The 18570-nt window shown below is 30.9% G+C and overlaps 2 protein-coding genes across 2 annotated transcripts; both read right to left on the minus strand.

Annotated features, from left to right (window-relative positions):
• Positions 1 to 10316: 10316 nt before the first annotated feature.
• LOC133790607 (uncharacterized) lies at positions 10317 to 12527 on the minus strand. Its single transcript, XM_062228290.1, has 7 exons — positions 12085 to 12527; positions 11845 to 12001; positions 11558 to 11744; positions 11395 to 11478; positions 11092 to 11199; positions 10703 to 10975; positions 10317 to 10576 (listed from the first exon to the last, which is right to left on the minus strand). Exons 1-7 carry the CDS (start codon positions 12428 to 12430, stop codon positions 10481 to 10483), a joined length of 1251 nt encoding a protein of 416 aa, XP_062084274.1. The 5' UTR covers positions 12431 to 12527; the 3' UTR covers positions 10317 to 10480.
• A 1154-nt stretch (positions 12528 to 13681) lies between these two features.
• Positions 13682 to 16355, minus strand: LOC133791329 (uncharacterized). The gene is made up of 5 exons (XM_062229254.1): positions 15774 to 16355; positions 15454 to 15679; positions 14942 to 15164; positions 14331 to 14694; positions 13682 to 14245 (listed from the first exon to the last, which is right to left on the minus strand). The coding sequence occupies exons 1-5, from the start codon at positions 16353 to 16355 to the stop codon at positions 13682 to 13684; spliced, it is 1959 nt and encodes a 652-aa protein (XP_062085238.1).
• Between the last annotated feature and the right edge of the window lie 2215 nt (positions 16356 to 18570).

The following is an 18570-nucleotide window of genomic DNA, read 5'->3' on the forward strand; positions in this document are numbered from 1 at the left end:
TATATAAACACACATTTGGGAAGTTCAAAGTTTGAAAACATACCCAACTTTGAAAATATAATGGTATTGTTTTTTAACTTTGGTGTGTTTTCAAGCTTTCAACTTCCCAAATGCATGTGTAAACATAATAGACGTGTAGATTTAAAAAAAATACCCAAATTCAAAAAAAAAATCACCTCAAAACGGACACCCTAATGAAAAATTATGCACTTTCTATAAATAGTATTGAGGTATGTCGAGGTTTATCGATGTAGTATCGAGGCATATGGTTTTTTTCATGAAAATCATGATTTCTAAGATATACCTCAATAGAACTCGATGTATCTCGATGCCCAACTCGATAGGTCTTTAAAAATCATGATTTTCAAGAAAAAAACCATCTGCATCGATAGGACTCGATAGAACTCGATAGGTCTCGATGCAAATCAATGCAATTGATAGAAATTGCATAACTTTTCACTCGAGTGTCCGTTTGAGGTGATTTTTTTTTTTAATTTGGGTATTTTCTTGAGATCTACACGTTTGGAATATGTAAACACACATTTGAGAAGTTAAAAGTTTGAAAACATACCCAACTTTGAAAACATAATGGTATTGTTTTTTAACTTTGGTGTGTTTTCAAGCTTTCAACTTCCCAAATGCATGTGTAAACATATTAGACGTGTAGATCGCAAAACAATACCCAAATTCAAAAAAAAAATCACCTCAAACGGACACCCTAGTAAAAAATTATGCATTTTCTATAAATTGTATCGAGGTATGTCGAGGCTTATCGATATAGTATCAAGGCATATGGTTTTTTTTTTTCATGATTTCTAAGATATACCTCGATAGAACTCGATGTACCTCAATGCCCAGCTCGATAGGACCCGATAGAACTCGATATGTCTCGATGCAAATCAATGCAATTGATAGAAATTGCATAACTTTTCACTCGGGTGTCTGTTTGAGGTGATTTTTTTTTTTTGAATTTGGGTATTTTCTTGAGATCTACACGTTTGGGATATGTAAACACACATTTGGGAAGTTAAAAGTTTGAAAACATACCCAACTTTGAAAATATAATGGTATTGTTTTTTAACTTTGGTGTGTTTTCAAGCTTTCAACTTCCCAAATGCATGTATAAACATATTAGACGTGTAGATCTCAACAAAATACCCAAATTAAAAAAAAAAATCACCGCAAACGGACACCCTAGTAGAAAATTATGTACTTTCTATGAATTGCATCGAGGTATGTCGAGGCTTATCGATGTGGTATTGGGACATATGGTTTTTTTTTCATGAAAATGATGATTTTTAAGATATACCTCGATAGACCTCGATGTACCTCGATGCCCAGCTTGATGGGCCCTTAAAAATCATGATTTCCATGAAAAAAACAACTTGCATCGATAGATCTCGATAGGCTTCGAAATCAATGCAATTAATAGAATGTACATAACTTTTCACTTGAGTGTCCGTTTGAGGTGATTTTTTTTTTGTGAATTTGGGTATTTTGTTGAGATCTACACGTCTAATATGTTTACACATGCATTTGGGAAGTTGAAAGCTTGAAAACACACCAAAGTTAAAAAACAATACCATTATATTTTCAAAGTTGGGTATGTTTTCAAACTTTTAACTTCCCAAATGTGTGTTTACATATCCCAAACGTGTAGCTCTGAAGAAAATACCCAAATTAAAAAAAAATCACCTCAAACAGACACCCGAGTGAAAAGTTATGCAATTTTTATCAATTGTATTGATTTGCATCGAGACATATCGAGTTCTATCGAGGCAGATGGTTTTTTTCTTGAAAATCATGATTTTTAAGGACCTATCGAGCTGGGCATCGAGTTCTATCGAGGTATATCTTAGAAATCATGATTTTCATGAAGAAAAAAAACCATATGCCTCAATACTACATCGATAAGCCTCGATACAATTTATAGAAAGTACATAATTTTTCACTAGGGTGTCCGTTTGAGGTAATTTTTTTTTTTGAATTTGGGTATTTTTTTGAGATCTACACGTCTAATATGTTTATACATGCATTTGGGAAGTTGAAAGCTTGAAAACACACCAAAGTTAAAAAACAATACCATTATATTTTCAAAGTTGGGTATGTTTTCAAACTTTTAACTTCCCAAATGTGTGTTTACATATCACAAACTTGTAGATCTCAAAAAATACCCAAATTAAAAAAAATCACCTCAAACAGACACCCGAGTGAAAAGTTATGCAATTTCTATCAATTGCATTGATTTGCATCGAGACCTATCGAGTCCTATCGAGGCAGATGGTTTTTTTCTTGAAAATCATGATTTTTAAGGACCTATCGAGCTGAGCATCGAGGTACATCGAGTTCTATCGAAGTACATCGAGTTTTCTGCAACTTTTTACGTTTCAGATCTAAAAAATTGTGAAAAAATTGCAAAAAAAAAACCAAAAAATTATGCTAAGATCTATTTGAAATGCATAAATTAGTTTCTTAATTGATAAGGGATGGATGGATGGTGTCCAAAAAATAAAGGTAATCCGAGAGAGAAAACGAATGGAGGCTAAAAAAATGATAAGGGTATTTTTGGAAACCAAACAAATACTAGCATTATTTTGGAATGATGTTAAAGAATGATATTTTTTTGATATATGCACCTACAATATGCATAAATACTCAAATTTCCCTTTTTAAAAACAAAAGATAAAATATATATTTCTCACCAAAAAAATTTAACACTAAGTACTCATTCAACTAATGAGAAATTTAATCATTTACTAATATTAGTTTTAATTTTAAAGCACACTAATATTATTGTAGAATTCACACACACACAAAATATATAATTATGGAGTGTGGCTGGATTATTGTGAGTGCTCAATACCACATATATTTCATAATAATACTTTTAAATTATTTATCATTTTTTCTTATTCGTAGTCATTTTTATTATTACTTATGCACAACACTTTGAAAAAATATTCAGAGAAAGTATTTCACTACAAGAAAAAACGTACGTTTTTAGAGGCAGAAATATTACCGGCGGACAAAGTGTACATATTATTAGCGGCGGAGTACTGGGTCTGCCGCTAATAATGGGGAAATTAAATTAAAAAATTAATTTTTTTATTAGCGGCGGACTTACCCATTATTAGCGGCGGGTAGTTTGCCACTAATACAATGTCCGAGAAACGAAGAAGAGGGCGTTTCAAAATCGTTATTACCGGCGGACAAACCGCCAGTAATAACACTTATACCGGCAGATACACTGGCCCCGCCGCTAATAATGTATTACCAGCGGGAGGATTTTAATAGCGGCGGATCCCCGCCGGTAATAATGCTATATATTGGATTGAATCGTCCGTCCCTGCCATTTCTCCTCTTCTCTCTAAATTTTTTTTCCTCTCAGTCCGAGCACCACCACCGTCCTCCCCTCCGTCCGAGCACCACCACCATGTCATGCCGAAGTTTCGGACCCCACTCCACGCATTCACCACGGTGGTCTAGTTCGTGCTCAGTTTTCTCTTATCGTCTAAGTTTTTTTTACATTTTCTATTCTCAAATTATCAAACTAACCATTGATATTGGTTTCCTATTGAACTTTTCAGGTATATCTCAATATTTTGGAGTGTCTCGTTCCTTTGTTCGAAGTGGCTATTGGACTTTACTGATATTTTTTTGGTTAGTTTTTTTTACTACAATTTTTACTTAATAAGTTAAAGTACATTATTATGCTATGCTTTAAAATTGGTGTGTTGGATGTTGGATTTTTGTGTGCTCTGGGATTTTTGTTTATATTATACTATGTTTATATTATATTGTGTGCTCTGGGATTTTTTTGTGGTTGCTAATATTATGTTATGTTGTATGTTTAACTTGTTTGCATGCTCATATTGAATTAAAACAAAACAATTATTTTAGACTAAAATTAATTTTAGAATTTAAGTGAAAGAAAAAGTAAGTTGAATCTTCTAGATATTTTCTTGTTTTAATTTTGCTTACTTGTAGATTATGATTTTTAATTAGTATAAAATTATTTGAATATAGAAATTAAAAAAATTTATTTGATAAAAGTTTTTACCATTAATAATGATTAATTAAAAATTACTACATATCTTGTAATAATTTATTTTTTAATTTTTTAATAAATTAAATAATAAAAGTTTGATTCAACATTATTTAATTAAATAATTTAATTTAATTTTTTATTAAATAACATTATCTAATTGAATAATTTAATTTAATAAAGGTGTTAAAAATTAGTAATGATTAATTAAATAAATAATCATTTATTTTAAGAAATTATTTTGATTTGTTTATTAAATATTATTATCTAATATTAACTAGTATTAAATTAGTTGAATATAGAAATTGATGCCACCTCCTTGGTCGATGCCACAACAACAACAACATTTTTATCCACCTCAATAGAATTATCCAAACATGTATGGACGCTCCTCCCAGTCCCCTCCTTTTTATTACCACGACGTCCCTGCAGGATCTCAGACGTCACATCCTAGGCGTCGTGACTTCAGGGATTCATCGCAGCAGTAACATCCACAACAAATGTATGGTCAATTTGTGAGTTCGTCGCAGCAGCAGAAGTATGGTCAGTTTGAGAGTTTATTGCATCAGTCTCCCTCGGCGCAACCGCATACTCGACAATTTGGATCATCTTCGCAGTAGCACTCTCCACAACCACCATAGCTTGCTTCACCACCATTGTCGCGCCCTAATACTAGTGATCAAGATATTGACCTTAATGAATATTTTACACCTGGTTGGCCCGATCAAAACAATAATAATTAGATTACGTTTTTAATTATATTAAGACAATTGAAATTTTATTATGTTTATTTTATAATTACTTCATATGTAATTAAAACGAGACAATTGATATTTTTATTATGTTAATTTTATGATTAATTATAATGATATTTTTGTTTGATGAATATTAATTGTGTTAATAATTATAATTTATGTTAAATATTATTATTTTAAAATAAGTATTATATGTATATTTATTACGAAATAAAATAAAATCAATTATTATATTTTAATATTAGTATTTTATTACCGGCGAATTAATAGATGCGGAACCCGCTGGTATTAAATGAGTCAAACGAGGTTGACAATGTATTTTATACCGGCAGACTCCCGCCTCTATTAATCCGCCGGTATTAATACAATATCGGCGGGTGTGTCAGTTGGTCATTAATTCCACTAATTACCGACCGATTATTACCGGCGGACTGCTGCCAATAATTTATATTACCGGCGGATACACCATTTATTACCGGCAGAATCCTCCGCCGGTAATACTAAATTTTTTTGTACTGTTTATTATTCTCGATCTTCTCTTTCTTCTTTAATTAATTTTTAGCTTGCAAGAAAAATTTAATTGGATTTGTGAGTAAGAGATAAGACCAAATGGTCTTCTAAATATATTTGTTTAGTATATTTTTATATGGTAAAACTCACCATGTTTCTTCCTACCATGCACATGCACTTAGTCCATTTACTCTTTGAGAGAATGACTTCATGATTGGTTTGAAATTTTTGGACATTTTGTTTATAATTTTCTCTCCTCTTTGTAGCAAACTAGTTTTTTTATAGCTGTTACACCCCAAATTTCGAGATAGAAAAAGTAGTCTCGAAATTAGGCTCCAAGTGTGGAAAATAAATATGTAAAGGCTAGTCAGTATGATTACTTGTGTATATAAGCAACCACTTTAAGGCGCCACGCCACGTCACTAGTACATGAGCATGCAGTGTGTGCTCGAAGGCAAAGGATTCTTCCAGAGGACAGTCTCGAAAGTTTGAACAGATGAGGCGACGTTATTATTATGGTTGAGCTTGAAACGTATTGTAGGCTCGAAAGCGTGTTGAAGTAACACACGTATGCGGTTATAAATCCCTACTGTTTTGGGACTTAGTTGAAACCGTGTGTAAATAACCTTATTTTTAAGGGATATTTGTTTAAGTAATGCATTTGATTGCATTTATTTAAATTCATTTGTATTTCAAGTTCAAATCAGATATGTTGTAACTTCCTTAAAATTAAAAGAAGAATATTTTGTAAACTAGGTTTATAAATAGCCAGGATTATAGTCATTTATTTCTGACGCATAATTTTGTACTCAAAAAGCTTAGTGAAATTACTCTTAAAGCTTTAATGCAAATTACATAATAGAAGTGACTCGTGGACGTAGGTAGATTTAACTACTGAACCATGTAAAAAAATATCTTGTTCTTTAATAGTCTTATTACCGACGGATATTTACCCGCCGCTAATAGTATTAGCGGCGGATAGTACGCCTCTACTAAGGGAAAATACCCACTGCTAATAATTTTGAAACTTAATACCCTTTCGTTTCCCGGGCATTGTATTAGCAGCGGACTACCTGCCGCTAATAATTGGTAAGTCCGTCGCTAATAAAAAAAATAATTTTTTTTTATTAAGTTCCCCATTATTTGCGGCGAACCCAATAGTCCGCTGCTAATAACCCGTATATTACCAGCGGACTAAGTCCGCCTCTAATTTAGACTTTCTTATAGTGTTTTTCTTTCTTTCTATTTTTGTTTATAAATGCTTAATCGCTCTTATTACTTTTAGTTGATGAAAAACGTTATCAACAATAGTAAATCTTTGATTGGTTTGGTAATGGAGTCTCTGAAGAACTTTCACCACGCCGCTTAAGAGGTGAAACATAAGCCATTAAGCTCTTCTCTTCAATTTTACTAATTGAAAAACTAAACTCAATGCATACTAGTTACAACAACGGAGGCTTTAATTTAAATATATATATAAATACTAGATACAAACAACGTGTAATTTGCACGTTTGTTTAGTTTTATTTATAAAATTTATTGATTATTTTTATTAAATTTATATTAATATTATATAAATTTTGAAATAAATATCATATTTTAATTAAATAATTTATTTATTTTTGTTTAAGTTTATGTTTGTTATAGTTTTTTAATTTGGGAGTGACAACAAGAGATTATATATTATATGTGCAATATAATATTAAATATTATACGTGAATTTTAAATTTAAGTTTATTGCTAGTTCTTTTAAAAAAAATGTAATTTGTTATTAATTCACAGTAGATTATATTATATGTTTAATATGATATTATTCTAATAAGTGAGTTTAAATTTAATTAAATTTTATTTAAATTATAAAACGTATGATTTTATTATTTTTAAATAATTATTATAAAATATCTCAAAAATATCATATTTTAATTTATTTATTTATTTATTATTTCAAAATAATTATCATTGTAAAATATCTGAAAAATATCATATTTTAATTTGTTTAATTATTTATTATTTTTAAATAATTATCATTGTAAAATATCTAAAAATATCATTTTTTAATTTTTTTTAATTATTTATTTTATTTTATTTAAGTTTAAGTGTTTACAAACTACCATTAAATATTAGAATATTTCTTTAAAATTAAAATCAAATAATAAAAAAACTGTTAAAACAAAAAATTTCTATTATCTACGCCCTTATTATATAGAAGAGATTTAACGACTAATCATAATATGCTGCATTATTTGTGTTAGGCATAGCATATGGTGCCAATAACAATATTCTGCATTATAGTACTATTAGCATCGCGTATATAATAAAGTTACAAATGTAGTGTTTTCAAAAAAAGTTACAAATGTAGTCCTTTTAGATATATTCTGGATCACAAAGAGATTTCAACCATCCTCCCTTAGTATCTATTCTTCACTAATATTCCTTGAAATTTATGGAATATAGCATTTAAATACTAAAAGTTTTTAAAACCTTGGACTTTTACTACACATATAATTTAAATAAATTAATACAAATATATTTTAAGTTAAAAAATTCATTAAAATTATATAAAAGTATAAAAAAAAATTGCTTAAATTAATTTCAAAATTAAAATATAGTTTTATTTAATGAAAAAGTAAATAAGTATTTTTTTTTATATAAAAATAACGTTTTTTAATAAATTTTTTCTCTTTATTGACTTTTCTTTTAACCATTTTCAATCAAAAAAATATTTTTTTATTGAATAATTTTTTTTTAATTTAGGTTATTTTGTATTTTTCTAATGATTTTTATAACTTAAAATACATTTTTACTAGTTTGGAAAGATGCAACCTTTTAGCTAACTTTAGTATTTTTGTTGCTAAAATAATTTAAATACTACATTTTTAAGATATTTTATTCTTAAAAAAAATTGAGTATTTCTACTGCAAATATTTTGATAATTACATAAAAAACCACTTCAAGTCTTCCTTATAACTGATATTCCTCAATAGAAAATAAAATTAGAATGAAATTATCGATCAATTTTTCTGGCTGAGTCGCAGACAATGTCGCTATCTTTAAGACGTTTCGCGGCTCTGCCCTAAGTGTGCACGACAGTCTATCAGTCACGCCGTCCCCAGGATAAAACAGCCTCTGTACGATTCATTTCTGCACCGAGAGGATCGTTCTTATACACCCTCAAAAAGCTTTGAGAAAATTTGTAGAACCAGTGAAAAAAAAACTATATTTTTCAAAAAAATGTTTGATCTGACTTATACAGAGAAGTAGACCCCATAAAACGGCTAAAAACGTTTTTTCATTTAATCAGAGGAGGAAATTTCGGATGACATTATTAAAACCGCTTCAGAAAAATAAACGTTTTTAAGATTAATTTAATTAATAAAATAATAAATGTATTTATTTTATTGAATAAATTTTTTCAACAAAAAATAAAAAATAAAAATACGACACCACACCACCCACCAGCTCAGCTCGAACGGACAGCGGCGGCGCGCGTGTGGTGGTCAAGTGTGTGAGTTATCACCCATGCGCACAAAACTGGGTACCCCTTGAGGTACACCCCAATGCATGGCACTTGCAACTTATATACACTCCTAGAAGAGTGTTTCAATTCCATGTGGGACTTTTCCCATATCACACACAACTATATTTTTTCAATTTTTAATAATTCATTAAAAAAAGTTCCAACAATCCCCCACTTGAATTTTTAAAAATATTTTCTCGAGCAATTTCAGAATCTATAAGATTGTGCATAAACAAATGTATCTTTCGATTTGAACATTTGCGTAGTGAATACGATTTAGATTATACTAGAGTGACACGTAGTCTTGAACTCTATTTCTAACATCGTACCACGCACCAACCTTTCAAGGGTGTAATCAAAAAGCTCGTGCGTTAATGGCCATGCACGTCTATCCCAGTATGGTGAATGCTCTAGAAATTTTTCTGAAATTCCATAGGAAGCGGCCCCACTTCCACATTCACATAAGTGAGTCTATCAAGAATACTCCTGTAGTCGGTACTCCACTCCACATAGAGTATAGATCTCATTAAGAGTTTCTATTAACTCATTCTCTCATCCCTTCAGGAATTCATGCTTCTATATGCTTTAATGGAAATAGCATGATCCAACTCATATCACTTCACAACTTGTTATTACCCATTGAACCTAGTTATTGGGATCTCCAGTCTTTAGGTTGGGTTACCATCATGAGTGATTCATTATTCTAAGGGCAATAGTCCCATTCCCTTCGAGGCTTCAGAGCAAAACCGGCTTTAGAGCAGTGAGTACAAACGCAACCTTCTTCATGGTAAGATAAAAAGCATCTTCTGTTTCCAACGCTTAAAGTGCAAACCCTCAAAACGAAATGGCTTGTTAACATCAACAGAGATAGAACCAGAAAAATCATCGGTAGAAGCCATAGCAGAACACAACGTCTTAAAATTGATGTTCCTCGATAGAAAATAAAATTGGAACGAAATTACAAAAAACTCTGAGAAAATTCGTAGAACCAGTGAAAAAAAAACTATATTTTTCAAAAAAATGTTTGATTTGACTTATACAGAGAAGTAGACCCCATAAAACGGCTAAAAACGTTTTTTCATTTAATCAGAGGAGGAAATTTTGGAAATTTCATTTATTAAAACCGTTTCAGAAAAATAAACATTTTTTCAACAAAAATTAAAATATGACACCACCCACTCAGTCGGTGTGCGTGTGTGGTAGTCAAGTATGTGAGTCCTCACTCATGCGCATAAACCTGGGTATCCCTTAGGGTACACCCCAATACATGGCACTTGCAACTTATATACACCCCTAGAAGGGTATTTCAATTCCATGTGGGATTTTTCTCATATCACACACAACTATATTTTTTCAATTTTTAATAATTCATTAAAAAAAGTTCCAACAATAACTCATTTGATCAATGAGATTGATCATATCATCAGCCCCTGTTGTTATAACTGATCATCAAAAGAAAACAAATATAACATTAACCTTATATATCATAAACCAAACACTCTATTACCATTTCGTACTAAATTTAATATTATACAATAACATGGTACTAAACAAACATTGCAAACGCTTCTTCCCCTTGGTCAAAAGACAACACACTATTAGTTTCAATTCTCTTTTTCTCATTAAACACTGCTCGTACATATGTTCACAGCATCATGGAAACTGTTCACAGCAAAGAAAGTCGTTCCATAGAACCTTCAAGCCATCCTTAAGCATTTCACTTATGAGATTCGTATCAACATCTTGTTTCTGAATATTAACAAAATATACATGATGTATCAGAGTTTAAATAATAAATAATTTATCAAAGGAGAAGATAACAGAAAGAAACCATCATCTGCTCTGCAAGATTGGAAATATGTATGTATACTATACCATTAGTTCTGAAACTACTCCTTTGAACCTTATATCAACCTCCCTTGTAGCTTCCCCGGCTGAAGACCAAACTCTATAGCGATCAACATCTTTGATCCTCAGCATCAGTGATGGATTTTTGTATGTTTTACTTGTTACATGCCAGACTGAAGTCACACCAAATTTATCTCCAGAAGCTGATGACTTCCCCAAGGGCCATCTCAGTCCACCCTTAACTTCTTTGTCCAAAATAGCTGAATCAATCAAATCATTGATGCTTTTCATGTCATCATCCTGCAGAACAAGCACATAGAATGTATCCATATATAATAATTGACATGCATAGCTATCAGAGATTTTCAAAGCATAATGAATGGTAGTGCATCTGCAATTATACAGAGGAAACTCACAGCTAAAGCAGTTACAGTTTTTTTGGTGCATAGATCCAGCCTCATGTCCATATTCTTCTCAAGGCAAGATATGTCCCTGAGCATGTGTCGCACATGGCCATGTTTGATCTAAAAAAATGAACAAGAGCCTTCAATGTAAGCCTTACGAAACCTGACCCCATAACAGTACATTCCCCAGAAGTAACTTAGATTCAAGTAAACTTAAATGCCATCAATCATTTCTTTCTTATATATTACACAGATTCATTCAGGTCTCATGTATATGCTTACTATTAACATGTCATGAAGGAAGAAAAAACTTGCCTTGTGTCGATGAAGCTTTCCATCTTCTTTTAGTACCTTACATTTGCAAAAAATACCTTCTTCTGCCCGACTGGATTCAGAGAACTAAAAAAAAGAAACATATGTGACAAATTTGATGGTAAGTTAATTCATAATAATTTCCATGAAAAATTCTATAGCTTACAAATACAAGGTATGCTTCTTTGTCTTTTTCAAATTCAAGTCCATTCTTTGAGGCAGCTTCTTTTGTTATGTATTCCACATATGAATTTGGAATAGATGTGTAGAATGAACTTCTCAGCGGTCTCATTAGGTCTTCAGAAAGCAAATTTGTTGTTGTGACAGATTCTTGGTTAACTGATGATGGCTTCCTAAACAAGCATATATATTTATGTCATGGAAATTAGATTAAAGTTTTGTTTTATTATTTTTTTCTTAGAAAGATTAAAAATAAAGGAAGGTTTCACTGACCCACGAAAAAGAACTTTGCCAAACTTTGTGACCAGAGTTGGCTTAGCTTCAACAAGGATTTGAAATCCCATTTTGCTACTCAAATCTTCAAAAGAAGAAAGCAAGTCTGGCAACAAATTCTCAGCTATGTATTCCCATGGGCTTCTCGTAGAGCTCTCTATAACAAATTAAGCCATAAATATCAAAATCCCATCTCACAAAGATCAAAACATATAGTAATAGAGGGAGAGAGAGACTCACGTTTGGTAAGATCATGAACACTAGTGTTATACAAAGCTTGACGCTTTACAATTTTCCAGTCGCGGGATTCAACAAAAACAGGTTGAAGATGAAGAGAAGGTGGAAAGTGATTACTGTGATCATTATCGAAACCAACAGCGAACCATTTGAATATATCTTCATATGCATAAACCATCTCATGGCAGTGGCCATTACTACTACAAGTTCCGGGAGAGTTGAGTTTAAGAGTTTTGTTGAACAAAGGAGGAGGCAGCTCTGGTTTTGGTACTGAAATCTGTGAAGAAGAAGAAGACCTCTCATCATCGTTCTTTGAATAAGTTCGTTTATGGGGTGGAACATAAGCCATTTTGATCTCCACAAAATTTACCAAATGGAAAAGTAAAGCGAATGCTCACACACCCAAAATTAGCTCATATTAATAGGGAGTCGATGATGATGATGATGATCGTAGTACTGTCTTATATTATAATAACAAATAGTACAAGTAGATTATAGTCTAGCTAGTAAGTTAAAATAAGATTAGCTTATAGTTTCTTCGTACGGATGTAAATTTGCTTTAGCTTTTTTCCGCTGCATGCAACCCTACAAAGAGGGCTCACATGTAATTACGTATCCCATTTGGCTCTCCCTGAATTATGCCTAGCGTTAACTAATCAAAAGTAGTAGTCAAACACTCCAAATAATTGTTGACTCGGCTCAAACCCTTCTTCAAAAAGTAACTGTCAAAGTCATAGCAACCCATACATCAATTATTAACTTTTAGTTTGGCAAGAAGGAAATTATAGTGTTTTGCAAGGATTTTTGAATGTGATAGATGGGAAAGATGGTGAATTTGTCTATATTGTTGGAGTTGAGTGGAATAAGCATGGATATTTTTGTTGGTGATTTTTTTTTCTTTTCTCACTCTCTTTCTAGTTATACCTTTTGTAAAATTTCAAAATTAAAAAAATAAATAAATAATTCACTCTCCTTTCTTAGCCTATGTTTGGTAGAGTGGATAGAAAATAGGATGGAGAGAAAAAGTATAAAAGAAAGAAAAGGTAAAGGAAAGAGAGTAAATGTATTTTCTCTCAGGTATGTTTGGTAGAAAGAGTGGAAAGAAAATAGAAAAAAAAATATTTTATATATTTATTTATTATTATAATTAAAATTGAGATAAGAGAATTGTTTTTTACACTTTTACCCCTACATTAATATTAATATTAGTATATGTATTATATATTAATCATTATATCATAATTATATTTTTATCTATTTAATATAAAAGAATAATAATATTTCTAACTAATTATAAAAATAAAACAAATAATTGGGTTTAGCGTAAATGATAATTTATATAGTCAACTGTTTGTTTGTCAATTACAAAATATATATGATTAACACAAAGCCTAAAGTTCTTCAAAGATCACCTAATTACACATTTCAACTAAATAGATATTAGAAAAGAAATCCTAATTTTAAGCAAGTCACATATATATATATATCAAAGACTATCAAAAGTCCATGCTTCTGGTTACAATTTAACCAATTGCTAAGTTCACTTGCATGAGCAATTTAGTTAGCACCTTTAATAAAGATAATATCATTTAGAAGTATCCTAACTTGAAGATTGCCCACTTGGAAACATTAACTTTAGCAGTAATTCATAGCGACGTTCTTTTGGAACTGCAAAAAAAGCCCGCATTTTCGCTGCACTTTTAATCAAGAATAGAAAGGCATCAAGTTGTAGATGTTCTGGAACTTCAATGTTAAGCAACTCAGCATAAACTTCTTCCTCTGAATATATGCGCAATCGACCTCTTTCTGCAATGATATTTCCCTCTCTAAGTGCATCAGCAACACTTGTTAAACCAGATTGAAGATTTTCAGCATATTTGTCAAGGGATTCTATCATGGATGCCTTTCTTTTAACACCCTTTGTAGCATTATTAACTTGGGAGTTGCATTGTGGAGATAATGATTCAAAAAAATCACATGTTTCTTCATCCAAGTTTTCAACATTCACAAATTGATTACAGTTACTTTCCTTTTCCCATTGTTGAACTTTCTCTTTGGCACTAACAACACCTACACCATTAGCTCTATCTTTTGCAAATAGCTCACTTAGTTTGTCATAGTGATGAATTTCTGTATGCCTCCATTTCTTTGCACTTGGTTTAGACTGTAGAAAAAAATTAAAATGTAAGAAATACTAAATTACCAATATGTAGTAAACATAAATACATTTTAATTGCATTTTGACTAACCTCTATAACAACTGTCCATACTTCTAGCTCTGCTTCAAACAACTTGGTATTTGAATTCCAAGAAAATCCACTTAAGCCTTTGAAAAGATTATGACATGCATTAAAATTAGCTTTTAAAGTTTTCATCCGATTTTTCAAGTGTTCTTTATCAAAAGGATACTTGAGCTCATCTTTATAAATTTTCAAAACATTATTGTAGGTCGTTGTTGTAAAAGTTTCATCCACTCTATTTCCATTTGCTTGTTGCTCCAACAATGCATCAATTAACACAATATCCATTTGTTGAGACCACTTGACATTATCCTTTTTTGTTTCTTCACCATTTTCATGAGTTGTCTTCAATTTCTTTGTCATTTTGAACCAACTACATGCGAAGAAAAAAATCGCACCACAGGAAGTTAATTAAAGACACATAATTATAATATATAAAATGTCCATGTTGCATCATTCTATACTTTAAAAATGCATCCACTAAAAGACAAACTACATAGAAGATAATATCATAAAAACAAAAGAAAAAGCTAGATAACATTATACATGTAATGTTCAGTAAAATACTTTTTAAATATCAATAAAGGATCCATCATTCCTTTTCTAGGATATAAGCTTGCCACATCTTTTGTGCTATATCGTTTCTTATGATTGCCCCTTGTCTTGAATCTTCACTATCTATTTGGGTTGAGCAAACATTATTTGATTCTAGTTGACTGTTCACAAGCTCTTCATCAACTTGATTAAATATATTTTCATCAGGATCCACACCCATGAGGTAGTTATGTAATATACAACATGCTAATACAATCTCTGTAACTACTTCAACTGGATAATTAGGCTCTGTCCCATTAGAAATTATCGAAAATTGTTTCTTAAGCACCCCAAATGTTCTTTCTATGAATTGCGTAGTGCAGCATGATGAAGATTAAACAATTCTTGATAATTTTCAGGAGCGTGTTTTGAATACTCTTTTAAATGGTAACGCACTCCTCTGTAAGGTGTAATAAGACCACTTCGTAACATGTATCCCGCATCAACCAAATAAAATTTTCCTATGAAAATAAAATTAGTTAGCTTATTACTTCATATCTATTTACTATTTAACATACTAAAGATCTATAATATTTACCCTCGGGAATAATAAGCTTATCCTTCCTTTGGAAAGCATTTTTTATGATTCTCGAGTCAGATGCTGTTCCTTCCCATCCAGGTAGCACGTAAGTAAATCTCATATCAAATCCACAAGTTGCCATTACATTTTGTGTAGTATGTTCTTTCCTTCCACGATAACGTGGTGCCTCCTCCCTAGACACTTTCACTCGAATATGAGTTCCGTCAATAGCTCCAACACAATCCTGAAATTATTCTATATTCAGATCTCTTCAATTCTAAAAAAAAAAAACAATGTAATATAACTTATCCTTAAAAAGGTTATAGTTAAAACTTAACCTTGAAGTATGGATAGAATCTGGAATTGTTAAGTATTTCTTGTGGAACTTCTATACCATTTGGTTGTCTTAAAAACTGGTCTTCTAAGGTAATAATTGCTCGTAGCACCTCATGAAAATGTCTGCTTATTGTCTCTCCAGAACGACGAAAAAAGAAAGCAAGGGCACGATTTTTCGCATTATGTGCTAAAACATATAAAAACTTAGCTACTTGCTCCTCTACCATTGAGTTCTTGTTATCTATAAGCCTACCAGTACCTCGAAGTAATTCACACAACCTAGCAAATGCTTCTGGTCCCATGTGAAGTATGTCTCGACAATATTTCTCATCATTAATAATTTGAGACATTAATTCTCTTCTCACATTTTCTCTGTCTCCACCCTTTCTTCCAATATTTCTATCAACATAATTTGAACACAGGTATAATTTCATCATCGATGTTATATGAACCACTTCACAGACAACTTTTACAGTGGTCATACGTCTTTGTCTTTCCCAATCATCTACTTGAATGTCTTCCTCTTCTACTAAATCGTCAACCAACTCATTTCCTTCCCATTCCCATGCTTTCTCTTCATCCATTAAATGGTTATCACAAGTTCTAATAAATGACATCAAAGTTGAAAAGACATTATGTTATAGGGTACTAAAAGGCATCCTATTAAACTATAGAATTCCTAAGTTTACCAAAAGACGAGGAAGAAATATGAAACAAATAACAATGTTTCCTTCAATAAAATTTAAGCATCATTGAAACGTAAATACTAACTACTAAAAACTATTTATATTTTCTTTTATAGGATACTAACCTATTTATTTTTCTTATATATAATATATTTCTTTGTTCAAACAAACTGACTATAAACATTTAAAATTCTTTGAATTTTAATTATTAGTAATGATAGTGTTGTTATTGTTTGCTTTCAACAACCTATGCCTAAATAATCAAATTATGGATCACTCCACTAATCCAACATTGTTTTTCGTTAAGAAATTGATTCATTAGTGTCCTACTTGATTGATACTTTTGTAGCATCGTGCCTTGAATCATTGAGTCTTTCTATTTGGTTTAACTTATATATGAGATGAGAGATTCCAATCCAAACACCCAAAATTTAGCTCATTGAATAGCTTTTTCTTTTTTCCCCAACTAGTAACTTTTTTTTTTTGCCTAAATCTTACCTAAAAAAATATGTCATCTTCTTTCTCAAAAGAATCCAACTCTTTTTATCTTCTAGTAAAAATTGTTAGGAATGAATTGGGTTTAAGGCAAAGACCTTTCTTCTTAATACTTTATTATCTATAAACAGAACAAAACGACAATATTGATGGTTAGCATCCTTCTTAATGCAACGTATACCAAAAAAAATAAACATAATTACATTAATATCATTATCCTTCTTTCTTTCTCTATTGGTCACCATCTTAGATAGGATTGAAAACTAAAATACTATTTATTTAAGCAATAACTAAAGCTAGATTGAGCAATGGGCAGCATACATCTATATAAAAAAAGATTATATTCCTCTATTCATTTTGATAAGAATATCTTTCTACCCAACTGTTCATTTAAATGATGATTAAAACTTTAAAGCCTCCATTTTAGAATAATTGAGAGACTATGAAGAAAGGTCACATAATATTCTAAGGCAGCTACTCTTACACCTAACACTAACGTGGATGGTTCTTAAGAAATCCTATGAATATTAGTATTGTCAAAAAGTTTTCAGGAGTTCTCTCCTTAAAATGCTTTGACCTGAATGTGATACCATAGAGTATATTAATAGTATGGTTGTATTATATTTCCAATTTGTCCACTTTAAAATTGGGCAATAATTGTGATCCATTTCAGAAAGAGTAATTGTTGTGTTTTCATGGACAATAAAATTGGTGATGACAAATATACAAGAACTAAAGAAAAAGTCATTGTTGTTGTGGGTACTTTTGTTTTTAAGGGTGTTCTGTTAGTTGCTTTTAACAAAATCTTGCAAGCAATAATAAAGACTCACACTACACACAAAAGTCTACACAGTGAATAAATACATTAGTTTATAAGGATTTCTATCAATGACAAAATAAGAAATAGTTTAAGGATCCACACAAAAATCTGCAATCTCAGTTTTGGGTACAAAACCAATGCACACAACACAGAAAAATAAATGAATATACATAATTCATTGATAAAGAATTAAGTTAAAATCTTGAGATAAATCTAGATATACCTTCCAGTGAGTGCAAGCAAGCCCAACAATTTCTTTCTTCATGTTCAGTGTCCCTTTTCTTTTTCCCTCTTTTCTTTGGCGCCAAGAAAATATCCAGCTGAAAACTATATATAATACCCTCAACTTTTCAAGGTTATATTGGTCATAAAATATATCAATTTCAAAGTTTTGTTTCCACTCGGTTTTCTCCTTGATTTGGAGAGAAAATATTTCAAATGGGTCCCACCAAATTTTTTCTTTCCAATTTTCTTTTCCTCTCCATCTTCTCTCTTACCAAACTACCTCACTTATTTACTTCTCCCCACTTTTCTCTCAAAATCTTTCTTTTCTTCCATTTTTCAACTTTAACAAACAAAGCATTAGTGTTCTTTTGGTACAAAACTACCCATTCATGAAGAAATTGAAAGGGAAAAAAGAAAAACAAAATCTTTCTACACTACTTCAATTAGAATAATACAAAAAAACTAATACATCTCCATATTTAAAAAAAAAAAACAAATTATAAAATTTAATTTTTATTCCCTTAAACAAAAAAAATAACAAAATAATATTAAAAAAATTACATAAAATAAAAA

Source organism: Humulus lupulus, chromosome 7, assembly GCF_963169125.1.
Source record: "Humulus lupulus chromosome 7, drHumLupu1.1, whole genome shotgun sequence".
In the NCBI taxonomy this organism is placed as follows: Eukaryota; Viridiplantae; Streptophyta; class Magnoliopsida; order Rosales; family Cannabaceae; genus Humulus; species Humulus lupulus.

Excerpts from the sequence above, each read along its gene's own strand:
- LOC133791329 (XM_062229254.1), bottom strand. The coding sequence starts at position 16,355 with ATGGATGAAGAGAAAGCATGGGAATGGGAAGGAAATGAGTTGGTTGAC. Across the intron at positions 15,165-15,453 it reads TAAGCTTATTATTCCCGAGG|AGCCTAATTATCCAGTTGAA; the intron begins GTAAATATTATA and ends CTAATGGGACAG. Across the intron at positions 14,695-14,941 it reads GATATAGCACAAAAGATGTG|TTGGTTCAAAATGACAAAGA; the intron begins GCAAGCTTATAT and ends CTTCGCATGTAG.
- LOC133790607 (XM_062228290.1), bottom strand. The coding sequence starts at position 12,430 with ATGGCTTATGTTCCACCCCATAAACGAACTTATTCAAAGAACGATGAT. Across the intron at positions 12,002-12,084 it reads TGTTCATGATCTTACCAAAC|AGAGCTCTACGAGAAGCCCA; the intron begins GTGAGTCTCTCT and ends AATTTGTTATAG. Across the intron at positions 11,745-11,844 it reads GGCAAAGTTCTTTTTCGTGG|GAAGCCATCATCAGTTAACC; the intron begins GTCAGTGAAACC and ends ATGCTTGTTTAG.